The sequence below is a fragment of the Rhincodon typus genome, chromosome 16 (assembly GCF_021869965.1).
Source record: "Rhincodon typus isolate 14 chromosome 16, sRhiTyp1.1, whole genome shotgun sequence".
NCBI lineage: Eukaryota > Metazoa > Chordata > Chondrichthyes > Orectolobiformes > Rhincodontidae > Rhincodon > Rhincodon typus.
Window position 1 is genome coordinate 3,123,292 of NC_063347.1, and position 20,966 is coordinate 3,144,257.

The window sequence follows — 20,966 nt, forward strand, 5'->3', positions numbered from 1 at the left end:
CAGAGACACAGAGACACAGAGACACAGAGACACAGAGACACAGAGACGTCAGGTTTATGGATTTTGGGAAGGAGATAGAAACGGGCAGTGCGGGGTTGGGGAACGATGAGGTTGGAGGCTGTGGGTGGGGGGTCAACCACAGAAGTTGGAGGAGTTGACAGACAGATGGCAGATGAAGTTCAATGTGGAGAAATATGGAGTGATTCATTTTGGCAAGAAGAACATGGACAACAATAAAATTAAGAGTACAACGCTTGAAGGGGTGCAAGAGCACAGGGACCTGCATGTATATGTGCACAAGTCATTGAAAGAGGCAGCAGGACAGGTTTAGAAAGCGATTAATAAACCATCATGTATCCTTCGGATGGATTTATCAATAGGGGTATAAAGTACAAGAGCAGAGAGGTCACAAAAACAGAAGTTGATGGAAAAGCTCAGTGAAAGAATAAAAGCTAAGCCCACATGTTATGACCTAACATTCATACACACCTATATTTTTAATAAGAGATGATTTTAACTACTGCTCGTAGAAGAGGATGCTTAGGCACTCAGACTGAGGATGCTCCCAAATGGTACACAGCGAGTTGTCTAGATCAGAGGTCTACCAGCTCTTCATCCACCATTCCCAGGCAACAGGGCTTCATAAACTCATTTGGTAAGACTCACTGTGTTAACCACCATAAGCTCCCCCCTCCACCGGCCATTGTTATCCTATTATCACCCTTTCTCCCCCCACCCTATACCATGATCCCTTTTATCATTTAATTTCTTCTGTCCTCTATCCTGTCACAGACTTTACCTATTATCTCCTGCCATTACCTCTGTGTCTCTCTATTTAAAACCTAACACCTTCCAGTTTTGATGAAAGGTCGTCAATCCAGAACAAATTTGTATCTTTTTCTAGAGTCACAGACATGTACAGCATGGAAAAAGACCCTTCAGTCCATTTCCTCCAGAGATGATGAATAACATGCTGAATACTTCTTCCAGCATTCCTTTATCATTCTTGTAAAAATTATTAGATAATAAGTAATGATGAGAATGCTGCTTGATTTTCTTCCCCTTTCCCTAACCCAAGGACTAACTTTACAAATTAGGGCCTGTCGACTGAATAGGCAATAGGCCAGAGGCTCTCTTAGTAAATACAAAATTCTCAGATTACCGGGTTACTAAGGTGGCCACAAAATAGTTTTCTGGTGTAATGCTCCAAGTAACCACTACCACAGTTGAGTTGCAAAACAAAAATTACAACAGCCTAGAATGTTGACTGTTAAACATATGCCTGAAATCAAAAGCTTTGTTTTGATAAAGTGGCAGCTGGAATTAGCATCCTCACTAATTTGTTAAGTTGCATCAGCAGTTACCCAGCCCGAGGACTCTGACCAGAAATTAGAGTTTTGAGACAAACGTGAGAGAATATACAGTTCTGCACCTGCAAAACAGTTTACTGAAGACTGTACTCTTCAAGAAGCCACAACACAAAACTTACAGTCCCTGCTGTGGTCTGTGCTGGCATCACCATGCGAACACCTGGTGGAAGGGCTGCCACAGAGATAGGTGTTTTGCCCTGAGGTGTAGCTTGTCGTTGCACAGTGATGAGGGGTGTCGTTGAAGCTGCTGATGCAACCACTGGCTGCCCTGTCGTGGCTCTGATCATTGGTGAGGCTGTAACAAGAGATCAATTAAATATCAGTTGAAAGAAACCAGTGAGGCCCAAAAGAGAAAGACATGTATTTCCATTACGCTTTTGTATGCTCATGAACATCCTAAAGCATTTTACAGCTAATGAAGTACTGTTTGGAACAGATAACATAGCTATAAATTTAGAAGCCAATGTGCCATTATTTAGTTTAGCCATTATTCTGCATATATCTAAGACTAATGAAATCAGTCCATAACCTTACTTAGAGGTAAAGGAAAGGATGGAGACAGGGAGGTGGAGAAGAGAACAATGACTCATTTTTGTAGCACTATCATATCCTTAAGATGTCGCAAAGCACTTCTCATTAAAGGATTATCTCTGGGGGTTAATCATTACTGATCAATGGGCAAATGCACACTTTAGCTAGGTTCTACAAATTGCAAGCAATAGATACGACCATTGTACATTATTGCTGTTAGTTCAGGGACTTCCAGGTGAATTCCTCATCGTTGCATGGGATCTGTCCCGTCTCTGATGCCACTCAGTGCCCAAGTGTTTCTTTTGACGACGTTCAGCTAAACCTCTTATCTGTACTGCTCAACATCACTGTTATGATCCCATCTGATGATAATAGAACATAGAACAGTACAGCACAGGAACGGACCCTTTGGCCCACAATGTTGTGGCAAACATGACGCCAAACGAAACTAATCCCTTCTGCCTGCCATTGGTCCATATCCCTCCATTTCTTGCATATTCATGTGCTTCTCTAAAGGTACCTTAAATGCCCCTATTGTACCTGCCTCCACCATCACCCTTGGCAGTACATTCCAGACTCCTACCACTCTTAAAAAAACTTGCCTCTCACATCTCCTTTGAACTGTCCCCCTCTAACCTTAAATGTATGCCCACTAGTTTTAGACATTTCATCTCTGGGGAAAAAAAGATTCTGACTGTCAACCCTAACTATGCATTTCATAACTTTATGGATGGCTACTACCAAATCTCCCCTCAGCCTGCACCGCTCAAGAGAAAACAACCCGAGTTTTCTACCTCTCCTTATAGCCCTTACTCTAATCCAGGCAGCATCCTGGTGAACCTCTTCTGCAACCCCTCCAAAGCCTCCACATCCTTCCTGTAATGTGGCAACCAGGACTGAATGCAATACTCTAAATGTGGCCTAACCAAAGTCTTACAAAGCTGCAACGTGACATCCTGACTCTTGTACTCAATTCCCTGACCAATAAAAGCAAACATGCCATATACCTTCTTTACCACCCTATCTACTTGCGTGGTTACTTTCAGGGAGCTATGGACTTGAACCCCAAGATCCTTCTGTACATCAATGCTGTTCAGTCCTGAACTTAACTATATACTTTTCCTTACTTTCCCCCGCCAAAGTGCAGCACTTCACACTTACTCGGATTAAACACCATCTGTCATTTCTTCGCCCATATCTGCAACTGGTCTATAGCCCCCGGTATCCTTTGGGAACCTTCTACACTATCCATAGCTCCACCAATCTTCGTATCGCCCGCAAACTTACAAACCCACCCATCTACATTTTCATCCAAGTCATTTATATATATCACAAACAGCAGAGGTCCCAGTACAGATGCCCGTGGAACACCACTAGTCACAGACCCGGGATGGCATGGTGGCTCAGTGGTTAGCACTGCTGCCTCACGGTACCAGGGACCTGGGTTCAATTCTAGCTTTGGGCGACATGTCTGTGGGGGTTTCCTCTCACAATCCAAAGACGTACAGGTTAGGTGGACTGGCCTTGCAAAATGCCCATATAGTGTTCTGGGATGTGTAGGTTAGGTGGATTAGCTATGGGAAATGCAGGGTTATAGGGTAGAGGGCGAGCCTGGGTGGGATGCTCTTTGGAGGGTTGGTGTGGACTTGTTAGGCCAAATAGACTGTTTCCACACAGTAGTGATTCTAATGCCAGCCTGAAAAACACTTTCCGTCTTCTATGGGCAAGCCAATTCTGAATCCACGTGGCCAAGTCACCGCGGATCCCATGCATCTTAATCTCCTGGGCCAGACTGCCATGAGGGACCTTGTCAAAAGCCTTACTAAAATCCATGCAAGCAACATCAACTGCTCCCCCCTCATTGAAAAATTCAATCAAGTTAGTAAGACATTACCTGCCCTGCACAAAGCATGCTGACTGTCCCTAATTAGGCCATGCTTTTCCAAATGTAATATTGGACAAGTCAGATCTCAGAATGAAACCTGATTTGATAAGACAAAAGCTTTACTTTTGCAGTTTGGTTACAGTGGCGGACAGTTACTAAACATATTCACACTGACCTGGCCATTTTTTTTTAAAAAACAAAAGAACACAGGTTATTATACAAAAGAGAAACAAAACAGCTCTAAACATACTATATAGATAGGATAATAAAAATGTGAACATTTAGAAAAATTTTAACATAAATAGTAGAAAGAAAAACTCAAATCTTTTCCTCCCAACAACATCCTTTACAAAGATACTCAATTCCAGTGAAGCATCATTCACATTTTAACTTAAAAATTTCTTATTCAACCCACTCTTTCCAGTGCTGATGGCGCAGAGACTTCTACAAACTAAATTCTCTCGGCCTGGAGATTTCTACAAATTAAAAAAAAATCTGCCCCTCTGCTAGGATGACAACTTTTTTCCTGAACCCAAGCTACTCGTGGCTCTTGACCATCTGTTTTCGCGCAAGTCATAAAAGTTCAACTTTGTAAACTCAATCAATCAACTTCACAGGTAACCAACTGGTCATTTAACACAAGTCACATATTTTCTTGCAACTGACATTTGAATCACTACTTGAAAATTACTACCCAACCTCATTTCTGAAAAGAAATCACTTCCACAGAACTGACATTTAAAATCAATTTTCCTCCATGTTAGAATCCAAATTCCCAAATAACACCATCACCACAATACAACATATTATTTTATCACACCACATCAGAAGATGCCTTTATCCCACATCACTGAAGGCTTTAAGCATTCACATAGATGTATACACTCAGCGAGTTAAAACAAACATTTGTTGGGAATACAAATTTGTACGTAAACGCTGTGGAACATTTGGAAGATCTAGAATGGTTTGGATATTTTCTGAATTAAACAGGGTTTTGTTGAGTAACATCAATAGTTTGATGTGTGCCATAAGCCAGCTACTGTTTACAGAAAAATAAAAATGATTCCTGACAAAAACAGCTAAACAAAGCAAATGAGAGATGAAATTTGATGCTTTCATTAGTGGAAAACCTGGCTTTGAAAAGACAAGGGGTCTCTATGCATAACCACCTTTTCTGTGCTGAAAATGGTGTTTCACAAGCTCAGGAGTCAATAAAGACAACAATTCAAAAGCTTCAAGTCTGTCTTCTGATATCCTTTTTTCGGTAGAAGGATCTCTGAAATCCGGTACTGTTTTTTTGGGAAACAGTTTCAAAGCCTGAAAAGCTGGACTATGACAGGTACCAAAGATTTGCTCTGATGAAGAGTCATCCAGGCGCATAATATTAGCTTGCTCTCTGTCCAAGGATGCTGCATTTATTCTTTTCACCAAAGACTCAAATCCAGGTTGATTGCAGTCAGAACTGGATAGTTATCATCAGTTTGCAGCTGACAGCAATTTGGCTTCATTAAAAGAAAATCCAGTGGAAGTGAGAAGTCATCACATTCTATCATTTTTTTCCAGCCATTTGACCAAAAGGGGTTGTATTTTCCCTGTCTTAAAGAATTTTAAAAAAATCTTCTCTGCAGAGACTTGTCTTTTGGTGTTGTGTGAGTGTCTGTGTTTGGGAGTAAGGGATAGTTTAATTCCAGATCATAAAACTTAGGTGTTGAGCAGTACTTAAAGTCACTTGTTTTAAGACTAAAACAAAGAACTGCGAATGCTGGAAATTTGAAACAAAGAAATTGCCGGAGAAACTGAGGAGTTCTGGCAGCATCAGTGAAGGGAAAGCAGAGTTAACCTTTTGGATCCAAGGTCACCTGCTGAATTTCTCCAGCAACTTCCACTTTTGCTTTAAAGAAAATGTTTTATTTGCAATAAATGGATTATTGAAAGTTTGTTAGAGTCGTCTGGGGAATGTTTCCTTTGTTCTGCTTAGTAGTACAAGAGAATCAATTGCCAATTTAGTAACTGAATCAACATATTCACATTAATGATGTGATTGGAGGATTATTAGCACATTCCACCTGTCAGTCATAATACTGACTAGAAATTGTCGAGTGTAGTCATGCGTCTTTGTCAAGATGTTTCCACCCTCAACCATCAGCTTTAAAAATCATTGTGCCATGAATTGTTGGAAGTTTAAGTGCAACACTGACTTTGGTGAATGATGAGCCAACAGTCAACCTATTTAACCAATGCAATTTAAAGAAATAGCAAACAATGATAAAGAACTCAGATGAATTAGAGCCAATTTACAGAGAAGAGAAATATTGGATTAAGGGACAGGCTTAAAAGCCACAGAAGAAAAACTGAGATGCCAGTTTCAATAGTTTTTCAGGGTTTAATAGATTTGGAACATTAATTATTGAAATGCAAGCCTAGACTCTCTGTGGGGAGTTAATTTGCTTTAAACAGTACAAATGTAGCAGATGAGCATGAAGGCATGTTGCCATTTTCACTAGACTTACAATGATTTGCAGATCACAATGTATATCTGTGCTTCAAACTGCTTTGTTCCTTACACACGAATAATAAGTGTATTAACCCCACTGATATTTGTCAAAAAAATTGCAACTCTTGCATGTGCATCATACATGCGCACAGTGTTGGGGGGTGAGATCAGTTGGCTGGACAGCCTGGTATGCGATACATGGTGATGCCAACAGTGGAGGTTCAATTCCCGTACCAATTGAGGTCACCATGAAGGACCCACCTGCTCACTCTCGCCTCTCACTGAAGCACAGTGATCCTCGGGTTAAAGCAACACCATCGTTTCTCTAATGGGAGAGCAGGCCTATGGTTCTCTGACACTATGGTGACTTTAACATGTACAAAGATTCCATTAGTATTTTTTCTGCCAGATAAAAAGTTAGAAGTATCTTACCTGGCCCACGTGGAGAAGCTACAGCAGTAGGAATCTGAACTACAGAAGGCGACGTTGCACTGGTGGTTAGGGATGCAGCCTGGGTTCCCACAGCAGGGGTCGTCTGTGTAACAAAGCGGACTCCTGACTGTACTGGAGAAGGTGATACTGATGCTGCTGCAGGAGCGGGACTGCAGGATGGCCGGATGCCCGTAACTGCAGAGGTTGGCAAAGGAGTAACAGCAGTAGTGACCGTTGGAACATCATATTTCTGAAGCTGAAGCAAGTAGCTGTCGGCAGTGGAGACCAACCCCCAGCTAACCTCAAGTGAGTTGGTACTTGCTCGAACCAGTTGGACTTTGCCAGGAGCAGGAGGCTTTTCTATGAAGGAAAAAGAGCAATGGAAAATTTATTTTCCCTAAAAGTAGGTATAGATAGAATGGGTTGGGAGATAAAAAACATAGTTAAGATGGATGGGACATTTGATCAATCTACCTCATGCACCCACCCAAAACAGCATGCTGTTTTAGAGTTTTTGACTTCACTATCTCTCAATGCCAAATGATGTTTCATAACACTGGACTTTAAGATGTGAATCAACAACTTACTCCTATGTACCTTGATCTATGATGATGATTTCTTGCTCAGAATTCTACAGTATGTAAGGAGACCAGCCGCCCATTCCAAATACATACCAGTTTTCAAAGCACTACCTATTTAGAACATAGAACATAGAACATTACAGCGCAGTACAGGCCCTTCGGCCCTCGATGTTGCGCCGACCTGTGAAACCAATCTGAAGCCCATCTAACCTAAACTATTCCATTATCATCCATATGTTTATCCAATGACCATTTAAATGCCCTTAAAGTGGGCGAGTCTACTATTTTTGCAGGCAGGGCATTCCACGCCCTTACTACTCTCTGAGTAAAGAACCTACCTCTGACATCTGTCCTATATCTATCACCCCTCAATTTAAAGCTATGTCCCCTCGTGCTAGGCGTCACCATCCGAGGAAAAAGGCTCCCACTATCCACCCTATCTAATCCTCTGATCATCTTGTATGTCTCTATCAAGTCACCTCTTAACCTTCTTCTCTCTAACGAAAACAGCCTCAAGACCCTCAGCCTTTCCTCATAAGACCTTCCCTCCATACCAGGCAACATCCTGGTAAATCTCCTCTGCACCCTTTCCAATGCTTCCACATCCTTCCTATAATGCGGTGACCAGAACTGTAAGCAATACTCCAAGTGCGGCCGCACCAGAGTTTTGTACAGCTGCAACATGACCTCATGGCTCCGAAACTCAATCCCTCTACCAATAAAACCTAACATACTGTACGCCTTCTTAACGACGCTATCAACCTGGGTGGCAACTTTCAGTGATCTATGCACATGGACACCGAGATCTCTCTGCTCATCCACACTACCAAGAATCTTACCATTAGCCCAGTACTCTGTATTCCTGTTATTCCTTCCAAAGTGAATCACCTCACACTTTTCCGCATTAAACTCCATTTGCCACCTCTCAGCCCAGCTCTGCAGCTTATCTATGTCCCTCTGTAACCTGCAACATCCTTCCGCACTATCGACAACTCCACCGACTTTGGTGTCATCCGCAGGCCAATGATTTCCAAGCGTTTAACTATCACTCTTCAATAACTACTATGGATTAATTTGATGCAATTTTTCAGGTAAGGCCCTCCATTTCCTAACAACTTACCATAATCTCTCCCAATCTCTCCCTTTGTTCTTTTGGTGATGCACTCAAATGTAATCCCTGAAGAATGGAAATCGCTATCCCCAGCCTCCTTAACTCATCAAAACACCTTATAATTTTGAATATTTCTATCAGCTCTCTTTATAATATTCTTGGTTCTGTTCAGTTTTTCCATTTTAACCAAATGCCACTCATCCCTATCCTTAGCACCATCTTTGTGTCTTGGCAGCTTAATTGAAGGAGAGACCTAAAACTAGACTATATCATAAATATGGTGTAAATCAATCATTTGCAGAGCTTTAACTCTGCTTCATTTTTTTAATAAAAAGAAAGAAGTTACAACCATGTAGTGTATTTCACAACTTCAGAATGCCTCAAAGCACTGCACAGCCGTTCAAGTCTAGCCACTGTAAAGACCACACCTTTTTAGAATCATACAGTACAGAAGAGAGCTTTTGGTACATTAAGTCTGTACTGCCAAAAATATACCACTACCTCCACTAGTCCTACTTTCCAGCTCTAGGTCCATAGCCTTGAATGCTATGACACTACAAGTGCTCACTCAAGTACTTTTTAAAAGGTTGTGAGGATTCCCACCTTAACTACCGTCCCAGACAGTGCATTCCAGATCACCAACACCACCCTCTGGGCGAGAAGGCTTTCCTTCAAATTCCCTCTAAATTTCACGCTGTTCACTTTAAAATTATGTCCCAGGTTACCAACCCTTCAACTAAGGGAAACGGTTGTTTTCTATTCATTCTGTTTATGTCCCTCAGTCTTCCCCCGCCACCCCCAAGCCTTCCCTGTTCCAAAGAAAACAACCTGAGATTATTCAGCCGCTCTTCATTGCTGACATGCTCCAGCTTCAGCGACATCCTGCTGAATCTCCTTTGCACCTCCTCCACAGCATTCTCATTCTTCTTATTCTCATTCTTCTGGTGACCAGAACTGCACACAGTATGTTAGCTGTGGCCTAATTGAAGTTCTGTACAGCTCCTTGCACTTATAATCTATACCATGACTGATTAAAAACAAGCATCCCATTTGCCTTAACTACCTTATTAACCTGTCTTGCCATCTTCAGGGATCTGTGGGCAAACACCCAAAAATTTCTCTGAGCTTCCCAGTGTCTTGTCACTGAGTACTCCCTTGTTTTGTTCCTTCTTCCAAAGTACATCAACTCGCACTAGTCAGGGTTAAAATTCATTTACACTGATCTGCCCAATGAGTGTATCTTCCTGTAACAACCACCTTCTCCTCACTGTCAACTATCCAGCCAATCTTTGTCTCATCTATAGATTTATCATCTCTCCCACATTCTCATCCTCATCATGTATGAATATCACAGAAAATAAAGGGATTCAGCACTCACGACTGTGTTTTCTTTATTTTGAATCGTGGACCAAAATGGCCAAAGGATACTACTAAAACCTTGCACTAAAAAGGAGCTACTGTACTTTTAAAGAAAAGTAACTGGTATTCTTGGGAGTTGTATTTACACTGTCGCTTTGTTCAAACAACGTGAGTAGATGTCTAAGATGCCTTGTCACCATGGGTGCGCGTACAGGGCAAGCTTCTTCCATAGACAGGGGTGATTTGGTTGCGCAATCAGGACCAGCTGTGGAGGCTGGCTTGTGTGGGAACAATATGACAGAAGCCTCCAAACTGCAAAATAGAAATGGCTCTCTCTCCTTCTGCAGTAATATAATGAGAAACTTAAAAGAAAGCTAGCTATCCTCTTTCACTATTTCTGGAGTTGTTGCATTGAACTAGATTCTGAAAAAGAAAGAAAGTGTTAGATAGGATGTGTCAAACACCCTGGGACTTGAACAAAAAATACTTGGAACAGTTGAAAATAAGGAGACTGGAGATCAGAAGGACTTAGAAGCAGCAAAAGGAACACCTCATCAAATTCTGTGTACTGGTGCTACTGAACTGTGTTTGCCCAGTATTTTTCCTCCATCCACCCTTGTTTGTCTATCTGCGTCTGACTACATGTGTGCATTGGGGTTTAAGAAGGGGTTAGAGTTTCAGCTAGTAAAGATACATGTTGATAATTCATATTTGTACAGCTGGTGGTTAAAATTGACTAATTTGCAGTAAATACTAATTCATGTTGTTAAGTACAGAACCCTGGTCAGCATTTTCCGTAAACTTTAGTCTATCAGGTGGACAAATTGTACACTTTTAACTTTTATGACCACAGGAATAGGGAGACTCGAATATTTGCACCTTTCTCAAATGGGTTGTGACACACCTGTAGTCACAGAAAAGCCAAAATGCATGCAACAAAGGTCCCCTAATCAGTAATGTGACAATGAACAAATAATCTGTTTTAACATTGTTGGTTGCGAGATGAGCGTTGGTCACCATACTAATATATAGACTCACGCTCTCAAAGTATAAAACCTGGGATCTCTAAAATACCTTTTCAACATTCTCTTTTATACCTTCAACTTTTCTAACAGGCAATTTTATGTACAGCACTGTAAATCAATTTTCCTAAAATGCACTTACCCGTTTCAAGATACCACAGATCCTTACAACAGACTTGATTGTTCCAAGCTTTCCTGTAGCCATCTCGGCCACTCCACACATAAAGCCGTGTGCTTATGGAAACTGAACAGTGACCAGCTCTTGCACGAGGAATGTTATCTTCAAATGATTCCGTGGAGATCTGCGTCCAAGTCATTGTTTCTAGTTCAACAAAGAAATGAGATCGATAGACTCTTGAAGTCATGTTGGTGCAGCAAAACCCACACATGAATGATTGTTTGCATTCATATGTCATGTTGTCCAAGAGTTTATTGAGGAGGCGGCAATGATGTATGGTAATGGTAAAGAACTAGTAAGCTGAAGGCCCAAATTAACGTAGTGGGGACATGGGTTCAAATCACACCACAGCAGCTGGTGCAAATTAAATTCGATAATTAAGTTCTGAGGAGCTCATCAATTCTGAGGAAGGGTCACTCAACCCAAAATGTTAAGTCTGATTTCTCTCCACGGATGCTGCCAGACCTGTTGTGCTTTTCCAGCAATTTCTGTTTTTGTCTCTGATTTACAGTATCCGCAGTTCTTTCGTATTTTCTCCCAATTAATTATGAATTTGAAGGCAGGCTCAATAATGATGATCACAAAATCAGCATAAGAGGTTCTACAAATCCCATCTAGTTCACAAACCACCTTAGGGAAGGAAATTTGCCATTTTTAATGGCTCTGGCCTACAAAGGACTCCAGGATGTGGTTGACTCCTAGATGTTCACCCACATGGTCTAGCAAACCATTCAATTCAAGGGCTAATTGCTGGTCTTGCCAGCAATGCAGACATTTCATTGAAAGAATAAGGGAAGAGAATGGGGATCATTCAGAATCAAAAAGGGGAAACATAGTTTAAAAGTTTCTAAGGTCACCTATCACCACCCCACTCCCAAACTTCAACATATTCCATCTCCAAGATAACATCTTTGAAAAATTAGAGCTGTACAGGATTGTTTATGTCAGTAATCTCAATTCATGGCTCAAATGACAGATAGAGGACAAAGTTCACTGGTTTACATAGTATTTGATTCCTTTACTTCCAGTTGCAAGAGCACAATACCTTGTCAGAACTCCCAAGTTACAATGAATTTTCAATGACAAATGTACAAGACACCAACTTTGGCACTTATTCTGTTTGTGAGGTTGTTGACTTGCTTGCTGAGCTGGCTTGTTTTTGTTCAGACGTTTCATCACCATGCTAGATGACATCATCAGTGGAGCTTCCAATGAAGCGATGTTATTCTATTCCGCTTGGAATTTCTACTGTCCGGTCCGTTATGGTGAGTAGTGTCATTTCCAGTTTTGAAACCCATACAGATCAAAACCGGAAGTGACACTACTCACCATAACGGACCGGACAGTAGAAATCCCAAGCGGAGTAGAATAACATCACTTCATCAGAGACTCCACTCTTGATGTCACCTAGCATGGTGACAAAACGTCTGAACAAAAACAAGCCAGCTCGGTGAGCAAGTCAACAACCTCACCCTCAACCCAAGCTACAGATCTTTGCCAAAACTTTAAACTTACGCTTCCACTGAAGATTTCCAATTAATACAACAGTGTAAGGACAATGATTAAAAAGCATTAATAAGTGGAATAGTTACAAGGCAACACATCATACCCAGATCCAGGCATGCTAGAGTATTTGTGCATTTCCACTCTTTCTCATGCGTAGGAGCTTTGACATCTTCCAGCACAAGGGGGACCCAGCCACCAAAAACATACATTCTGGGAAGGGAAAGAAGGGTACAATAAAATTCAGTGCGTTGCAAGTATAGTTGGCAGTGTAGTTCTTAAGAATTAGATGCAAGACGCTTCATAGAATAGATTCTCACTTGCTCCCAATCATCGTAGCAGAGTGTAGGCTTCGGGGCAGCGGCGGAACTCCAGCAACTTCTGGTTTATTCCATGTTAAGTTCTCTGCATCATACAAATAAAACATATTGAAGAATCTCGTTAACCTTATAGAATACAAGCATTTGGTAAATAAATGTGTGAAATATTACTTCAGGAGACAGGCTGGGCAAACAGGAGACTTTTTTTGGTAAGTGACTAAAGAACCAGAGGAGAATCAAAGAGGACATTTAAAAATAAATACAGGTACTCCTCATAGGATTAAATACTTGATGTGGGTGGAGGGGGGGGGGGGGGTGTTGGGGGGAGGTGAAGGACAACTTGCAGAGCCATGAAGAAACAGCAGGCCAAATAGAACTGATTATATGCGTCTTACAAAGATCTGGCTAAGGACAAGACAAATGGCCTCCTTCTGTGTCGTATCGTTCTATGATTGAAACATCTTTCCAAATCAAAAATTTTATCAAAATCTAAAGCCTTAAAATTCTGATGATTAAGGAATTAATTTAGTGAGTAAATGGAGGTTGAGTAAATGGAGGTGGAGCAAAAAGTGCTGCCACACATAGGAGTCACCTGGACAGGTACAGGTCTCTATCAGCTATCTCTTCTGGAAACTACACGGATGCTTGTGTGCATAGGGCACATTAAGACAGATGAAGACCCACTTGACAATGATTTCCTCCATTCCCAAATTATCTGCCAACACAGTCTAGACTCGAACATGAAGTTACTTTATATCCTTAATCTGGTGAGGTACTGGAGAAAAGAGACATACATCAGCAAGCACTGGCATTTGTCAGGAGACAGGGCAGGCAGAAATCTAACTAAAGGGTGGAAGCAGGTAACAAGTTTCTACAGTTCAGTCGATGGCACAACCATAGAGATCAGAGGTCTGATGTTGGACCATTTGCCTTTGCAAAGTTACCTGATCTTAATTACCTCTGTGTTGTTGCTATGATAGCCCAAAGGGGAGTCGCAAATCAGGCCTCTAAATAAAGTTGAAAGCAAACAAAAATCAGTTTCCCTAGCTTATAAAAATGGGAATACAGGACTCGATTTCAGCAAGTCTTCACTAGATGTGGTATGATTATCCAGAAACCAATGTGCAGAAGCCATACTATCCACTTCACTAGTGCATTTTCAAATGTTAGAGCTCCTAAAACAAATTTGTCAACAGCACAGAAATAGAATATTAATTTACCAATATCCAGTATCCACAGATCTCCAAGTCGACAGCCACTCATTCCACCATAGATGACAAGCTTTGGTTTTTTATTGTCTTTGTTGCGATACACGACTGCAGTGTGAGACTCTCTGGGTGGTGGTGGTGTGCCATAGGTGACCGGTATGTCCCATCCCACAACCCCTGACCCTGGCTTCAGTTCCAATATATACAGGTCATTTAAATACCTTACAAAAAAAAAAGACAAAGTGTTTTTGAATGAAAACCAGAATATTTAGATTTTATGCTCAATCCTGCAGATATTTTTGTCATGATTCCAGCTGATGTCATTACTGGACAAGACAGATCCCAGACTGTTTGAGAGATCACATTTTGATTTATTCTTGGTTTTAAATGAGTTGGCCTCACTTAAAAGATAAACATGTAATGCTGCAGATTTGGTTTCAAAATTAAACTGAAGTTATTATGTGAAAAAAATTAAGATAGAGTAAACCAAACCATTTAGATACAAACACATGCAGAATGCTGGAGAAACTCAGCAGATTAGACAGCATGTGATGAGAGAGAAACAGAGTTAACGTTTTGAGTCGGTTCTGAAGTCATACTGGACTTGAAACATTAACTCAGTTTCTCTCTCCAAAGGTGCTGCCAGATCTGCCTAATTTCTCCAATATTCTGCGTCTCTCTGTTTTCCAGTATTCATAGTATTTTGCTTTAAAACCTGTGTTACGTGCAAATTAAAATTTCAAAACACACAGCAAAAATATAACTCCATTAATGTCAAAAGCACTCCTTTACATTATGCACACCAGAGAGCATTCCCTTCTCTATTACTCCTATAAGGGGTTAATTTAACTGGGACTTCAACAGAGTCTTGAGAATTGGATACGGTCTCTTCCTGGAACCTTCATACAACCGAGCTTAAAAACAAACATTCTCAGCTTCAAATAACCATTTCAGGATTTCAACCAAACACTTCTGGTTTGGAACATTTACTAAACCACTTACACCGAGGTAACCGATTTGTAACAATTCTAAACTATTCATTTCTAAAGTGCAACTGCTTTACACACCCAGCTTCAGCCAAGAATAACATAGAACTGCCAAACTGAAAATAAATAATTTTTTCCTCCAAGCGAGATGTGTTTTCCCAGTCAAAAGAAAAATCAATCCTTGACCAGTTAAACTGGAGCCCAGTGAACAATTGTTTACTTGGTTTACTCAAATCGTCCCAATGTAAACGAAAACCTATTACACTCTTGGGTACTGTGTTTTAAAATAAAGCACCGTGGCTACAGAAATATTTACAAATTAGTCATTAAACCCCTTCAGATCAATGAAAACCTACACCCAGCCAGCATAAAACTCAAAACTAAATTACGTTAAACATATATAAACCACATCATACATCACACTTTACTGAACAGGTAATGTAAACATATGGAGCAATTTATGCTTAAATACAAATCTGGACAATATCAAGGAAAGTAGGCATAGGGGTGGGAAGGCAAAAAAGCAAAGTTAAGGATTATCAGATCAACCGTGATCTCAACGAATAGCAGAATAGACTCGACAGGCAGTATGGCCTACTTCTACTTTCACATCATGTGGTCTTATATCCAGATTTGGGCTGACAGTTGGCAACTAACTTCATACCACACGAATGACGTCAATGACCATCTCTAACAAGAGAGATTCTAACTTTCATCCTTGACAGACAATGGCATGACCATTGCTGAATCTCCCACCATCAACATGCTGGAAGTTGCCATTGACCAGAGACTGAATTGGACTCACCATATAAATATTGTGGCTACTAGTGCAGGCCAGAGGCTAGGAATTCTGCAGTGAGTAATTCACCTCCTGACTCCCCAAAGTTTGTTCACCATCTACAAGGCACATGTCAGGAGCATGACGGAATATACCCCACTTGTCTGGAGGAGTGCAGCTCCAACAACATGCAAGAAGCTTAATACCATCCATGACAAAGAAGTCTGCTTGATTGGCATCATATCCACAAACATTTATTCCCTCCAGCACTGACACTCAGTAGCAGCAGCAAGTATCATCTACAAAATACACTGCAGAAAATCACAATTGCTCCTTGGACAGCACCTTCTAAACTGAAAAACACCACCACCACCTGCAGGATCCCTTCCAAGCTACACACCCATCTTGTCTTTGAAATATATTGCTGTTCCTTCAGTATTGCTGGATGAAAATCCGAGAATCATTTGCCTAATGGGTTTTTTGGGGGGGGGGGGTGTCTACAATAAATAAATTGCAGTAGTTGAAGGTGGCTGCTTACCAGCACGTTCTCAAAGCCAAACAGAGATGTGCAATAAACGCTGGCCAAACCAGCATATAGTAATTTGTGGACAGACACCAGGAGAGAAAGGATAGTGAAAGCTACCATTCTATCATGAATACAAACCGTTATCAACAGCCTTCAGGGAAGGGAACCTACAGTTCCTAACTTGTCTGGCTTATAAGGACTGCAATCTGACAAGACCAGAGGAACAAAATGAGTTATTCAGCCTCTCAATTAGGTCACACCTTAAACTCCATCTACTTGCAACGAAAACAGTAATTGCTGGAAAAACTCAGGTCTGGTGGCATCTGTGTAGAGAAAGCAAAGTTAATGTTTCAGATCCAGTGACCCTTCTCCATTTACTTGCCTTTCTTCCAATGCATTGAAACCCCAACCTAATAAAAACATCTGGATCCCAGTACCATAAAATTTGAATCATTCCACAGACTCGAGGGAACAGTTTCATCACTCCACTATTTTTTATGAAAAGGTGTTTCCTGATTTCACAGAATCGCTCTAAATTGAATATTCTGCTTCTTATGCTAGTTTAATTCAACGTACCATGTGTACAACGTGCAATTTTAACATTCAGCCCTCTTCTTTTGGCTTCTCCTGCTAAAGATTTTCTGTGCCTTCTCTATTATTTTTCAGAAGGATTATCACTAGAATTGCTGGAAGATTACTTAGTAGGTTTTCCATAACTTTAACTGAAAATAATCTAAATCTTAACCAAAATTTGCTAATTTTCATTGCACTCTAACTTCACAATGTAACCAAGGTGACAGTCAAAAAATCCCAAAATGCAGGCTTCACATAGTCAGAAATAACACTACTGACATTTAAGTTAGAAACAGCCATTTGAATCAGGCTTCCACAGTACCTTCTAGGCTGAAGTTGAGAAGTCAGACAGTGAAAAGCCCACAATTTAAGTTGCTGGTGAAATAAACAGCCGTGTGTGTTTTACTTCTCATTTGCTCCCTGCACAATAAGTGTGAATTTATCTTCTCAAAGTGCAAGTTCAAAAAAAAAAGAATTGACTTGTTTTTAAAGACAATTCATGATGCTATCCCTGCATCATGTGTTCTAATAATCATAGGAAAAGGACTCATGACCTTGACAACGGTCTCACGTAGTCAGCGGAAACACAAAGCTGAACTGGTTTCCTTCCCAATTCCAGGATGCAGCTGTGCCTCTTTAATACTAAAAATCAGAAAGCATCTTTCATTTCCTATTCACAACTTAATCAAATATGTTGCTCTCTTGGAATTAACTCACTATCACGTTTTAAATTCTGGATGAATATCAAGGTTGAAAAAGGAGAAGTTTTAAAAGAGAGAAATCACCCAGGTTTCTTACCGTGGAATATTGTTTTTTGGATCTTCACTGTCATTAGCTAATCCCCCAAATAAATAACATTTATTGTCAATTACAGAAAAGCAATGTCCGAGACGAGCACATGGTGGGGGACCATTTTTGGGGGCTTTGGCTTTCAACTTTTTCCATTCCCATCTGCTTGCCTGGAAAACAAGAGCACAGTAACATTAATTGCTGACTTCTTCCCTGAATATTACCCAGCTGTGATATTGATTTCACAGCCTTAGAGTGTGAAAACTATGTTGAGATTTCAAAATTAGTACTGCAGGCTAATCTTGGACAGCAGTTTCATTCATAAGAGAACAGCTGTATGACTAAAACATACTTTACCAGCACAAATACGGATAATTAAAGCCTTTTGTATTTCACAATAGATTTGACAAAATTAATAAAATAAATCCAAAAGACAACTTAAAAATGCCTTCAAGTAATTTTCTAAAAAAGGACAGTGTGGTTCTTAACCCTTTTACCGCAATTACCTGTATTTATTCAGGGGAGAGGGGAAAAAAAACTCCCTATTCAAACAGTAGGATTCCAAGTTTGATTGTGATGAAATTAGTTGGTTTCAGCGGCTAGGCAGGATTCTGTAAATGACCTTTGCACATCCAGAGTAAAAGTGAAAATCAACTAGAGCTGCCACTTCTTATTAACAGCCAATGATTTTCCCCTCTTCTCTTTACTATCACAGCTCCTACAAAACTGCACATGCAGTGAGTAGGGTATTACATTCTCTGCTGCTTGCATTCTCATGAACACCAAAATAAAGCATTTGAGAGTTGTTATGGTACACCTATCTCTGGGCCAGAAAATCCAGCTTCAAGTCCCACCTGCCCTGGAAATTTAACATGTCTGAACAGGTGATTAAAAGTAATTATAGCTTAGCTGTGAAGGGTCCCATGATAAGACAGATTCTCAGTTTGGTTGTGCATTTGTGCAGAGTGGCTACCTGCTGAGTGGAATTATACACTAGCCTAGATCATTACCCTTTCAGCACGCAAAACAAAATTAAATGTCACATGGAATGCTAAACATTTAAACTAATGGGACAAAATCACTATTAGATTTTAAACAAGACTGAACATTCATGCATGTATTATCTACCACACTATTGCAGAGCCTAATAATCTGGAATAACCCATTGTTCTTGGATGAATAAATTACTGTACAGACAGCCAGGCATTCCTGATCTCAGAGCTGGTTCTCCTCCATCCACCTTCCAAAAATCTTTAAAAAGGGGAGAAAATAGAGGACAGGAAATTCTTGTAAATGTAATGTCCCTATGGAAGTATTCTGGTCACTGAAAACTTCAGAACAATAGACACAAATAAATTTTGCTGATTAGCTGGTTCAAAGTTTATGGCTCAACATCAAAATGCTTAAGTTAATCATGTCATTAGAAAGTCATTGCAAAGAGTCCAATGTCTTCTTGTCTTTTTAAATTGTTTCTATTGTAAGCAAAAGACATGATGCACAGAGGAGGTGCCAGGGGACTGGAGGACAGCTAATGTGGTCCCTCTTTTCGTGAAGTGCAATAGAGGTAATCTGGGGAATTACAGACCAATGAGTCTCAAATCAGTGGTAGGAAAAGTATTGGAGAAAATTCTGAAGGAGAGAATTAAATCTCCATTTAAAGAGGCAAGGTTTGATCAGGGATAATCAGTATGGCTTTGTCAGAAAGAGGTCATGCCTAACAAATTTGGTGAAACTTTCTGATGAGTTAATCAAGTGTCTGGAATGAGGATAGTGCAGTTGTTGTAGTTTATAAGAATTTCAGCAAGGCCATTGGCAAGATCCCACACGGTAGATTAATAATTAAAAGGGAAAAGCACAGGATAGATAAGTTGGACATGAAAATTGCCTGGGTGATTGACAGTGAGAAACGTGGTCTCAGTTTGCAGGAGGAAATAAACGGATTGGTAGGATAGGCAGATCAGTGGCAGATGGAACTTAATCCTGATAAGTGAGAGGTAATACATATTGGAAGAAGGAATCAGACAAGACAAGGCTAGTGGTCTTAGTACTAGAAGAATGTTAAGACACTAGGAAACTCAGAAGAACAGAGGAATCTTAGGGTGTTTGTCCACAAATCCCTGAAAATAGCAGGCAGGTTAAGATTGTAGTTAAGTGCTTGGATGAGGACTTGAAATGTCATAATATTCAAGGCTATTTGTCTAGAGCTAGAAAATGGGACTACTGTAGATTTATTGCAGTTTTGGCAGTACAGCTCAACAGACTGAAGGGCCTCTTCAACACTGTATGATTTGTATGATTTATTCAGACTGGATCATAGAGAATTTGTTTTGAACAGAACAGTATGAATGTGCTGAAAGCTCCATGGACTCAATAATTTTATTTTGGAAAACATTTCCTGGAACTAAAGACTTAAAGTGTTCCAGTGATGGTAATATTTGGCTGAAGAGCCTTAACGTGAAACAAGCCCAAAAACACAAAACAACCCCAAAAATACTGTAAGACTGTAAAGAAAAGTTTATGAACTATGAGGAATATTTCATTGAACACGTACCAAGAACTTGCCAACAAAAGATCAACTTGCCTAATGAGTCAGTGGCTACACACAATCAATCCATGTACTACTCAGAGCAAGAGAGCATGGAAACATGCCTTTCAGCCCAAACTGGTCCATGCTGACTACGGTAACCACTCAGCTAGTTCCAATTGCCCACATTTGGTCCATATCCCTCTAAACCATTCTCATCCATGTACCCATCTAAATGTTTTTTAAATGCTGCTCTTGTACCTGCCGCGACCACTTTCTCCGGCAGCCCATTTCATATATGCACCACTCTCTGTGTGAAGAAGTTGTCCCTCAGGTCCTCCTTAAATCTATCCCCTCTCATCTTAAACTTATGCCCCCCAGTTTTCAATTCCCCATCCCTGGGAAAAAGACTATATTTACTCATCCTATCTATGCTCCTCATGATTTTATACACCTCAATAAGGTCACCCTTCATTCTCCAACGCTTCAAGGAATAAAGTCCTACTCTGGCCAACCTCTCCCTATAACTCAATCTCATGCCCAATCTCTGGTCTGTTGATGAATGTCAGCTGAACAATAGCAGGTGGGGAAAACACTTTTTTTAAAAATCTCCCAAACTTTAGGCAGGGAAGGGGTGGTAGAAACAAAATTTAAAAAAAAACACACAAGTAGCAAGATCAGTTAATATTGCAGTCTTTCACGTGAAACGCAGCTGAAATCATGCAGGTACTTTTCCGTAGGAAATCTTTGGATTTTCACATATTAAAAGCCCCAACTCCCACTGGTTCTCCAAAGG

At 40.5% G+C, this 20,966-nt stretch overlaps 1 protein-coding gene across 1 annotated transcript in view; it reads right to left on the minus strand.

Moving 5' to 3' along the window:
• LOC109917918 (host cell factor 1-like) overlaps positions 1-20,966 on the minus strand; it is a 95,896-nt gene that overhangs the window by 55,605 nt on the left and 19,325 nt on the right. Inside the window, exons 3-9 of the mRNA XM_048606667.1 lie at positions 17,656-17,816; positions 14,007-14,215; positions 12,787-12,871; positions 12,573-12,679; positions 10,928-11,107; positions 6,713-7,072; positions 1,490-1,665 (exon numbers count right to left, since the gene is read on the minus strand). Of these exons, the coding sequence (XP_048462624.1) occupies positions 1,490-1,665; positions 6,713-7,072; positions 10,928-11,107; positions 12,573-12,679; positions 12,787-12,871; positions 14,007-14,215; positions 17,656-17,816 (1,278 nt within the window). The remainder of the gene's footprint in view (positions 1-1,489; positions 1,666-6,712; positions 7,073-10,927; positions 11,108-12,572; positions 12,680-12,786; positions 12,872-14,006; positions 14,216-17,655; positions 17,817-20,966) is intronic.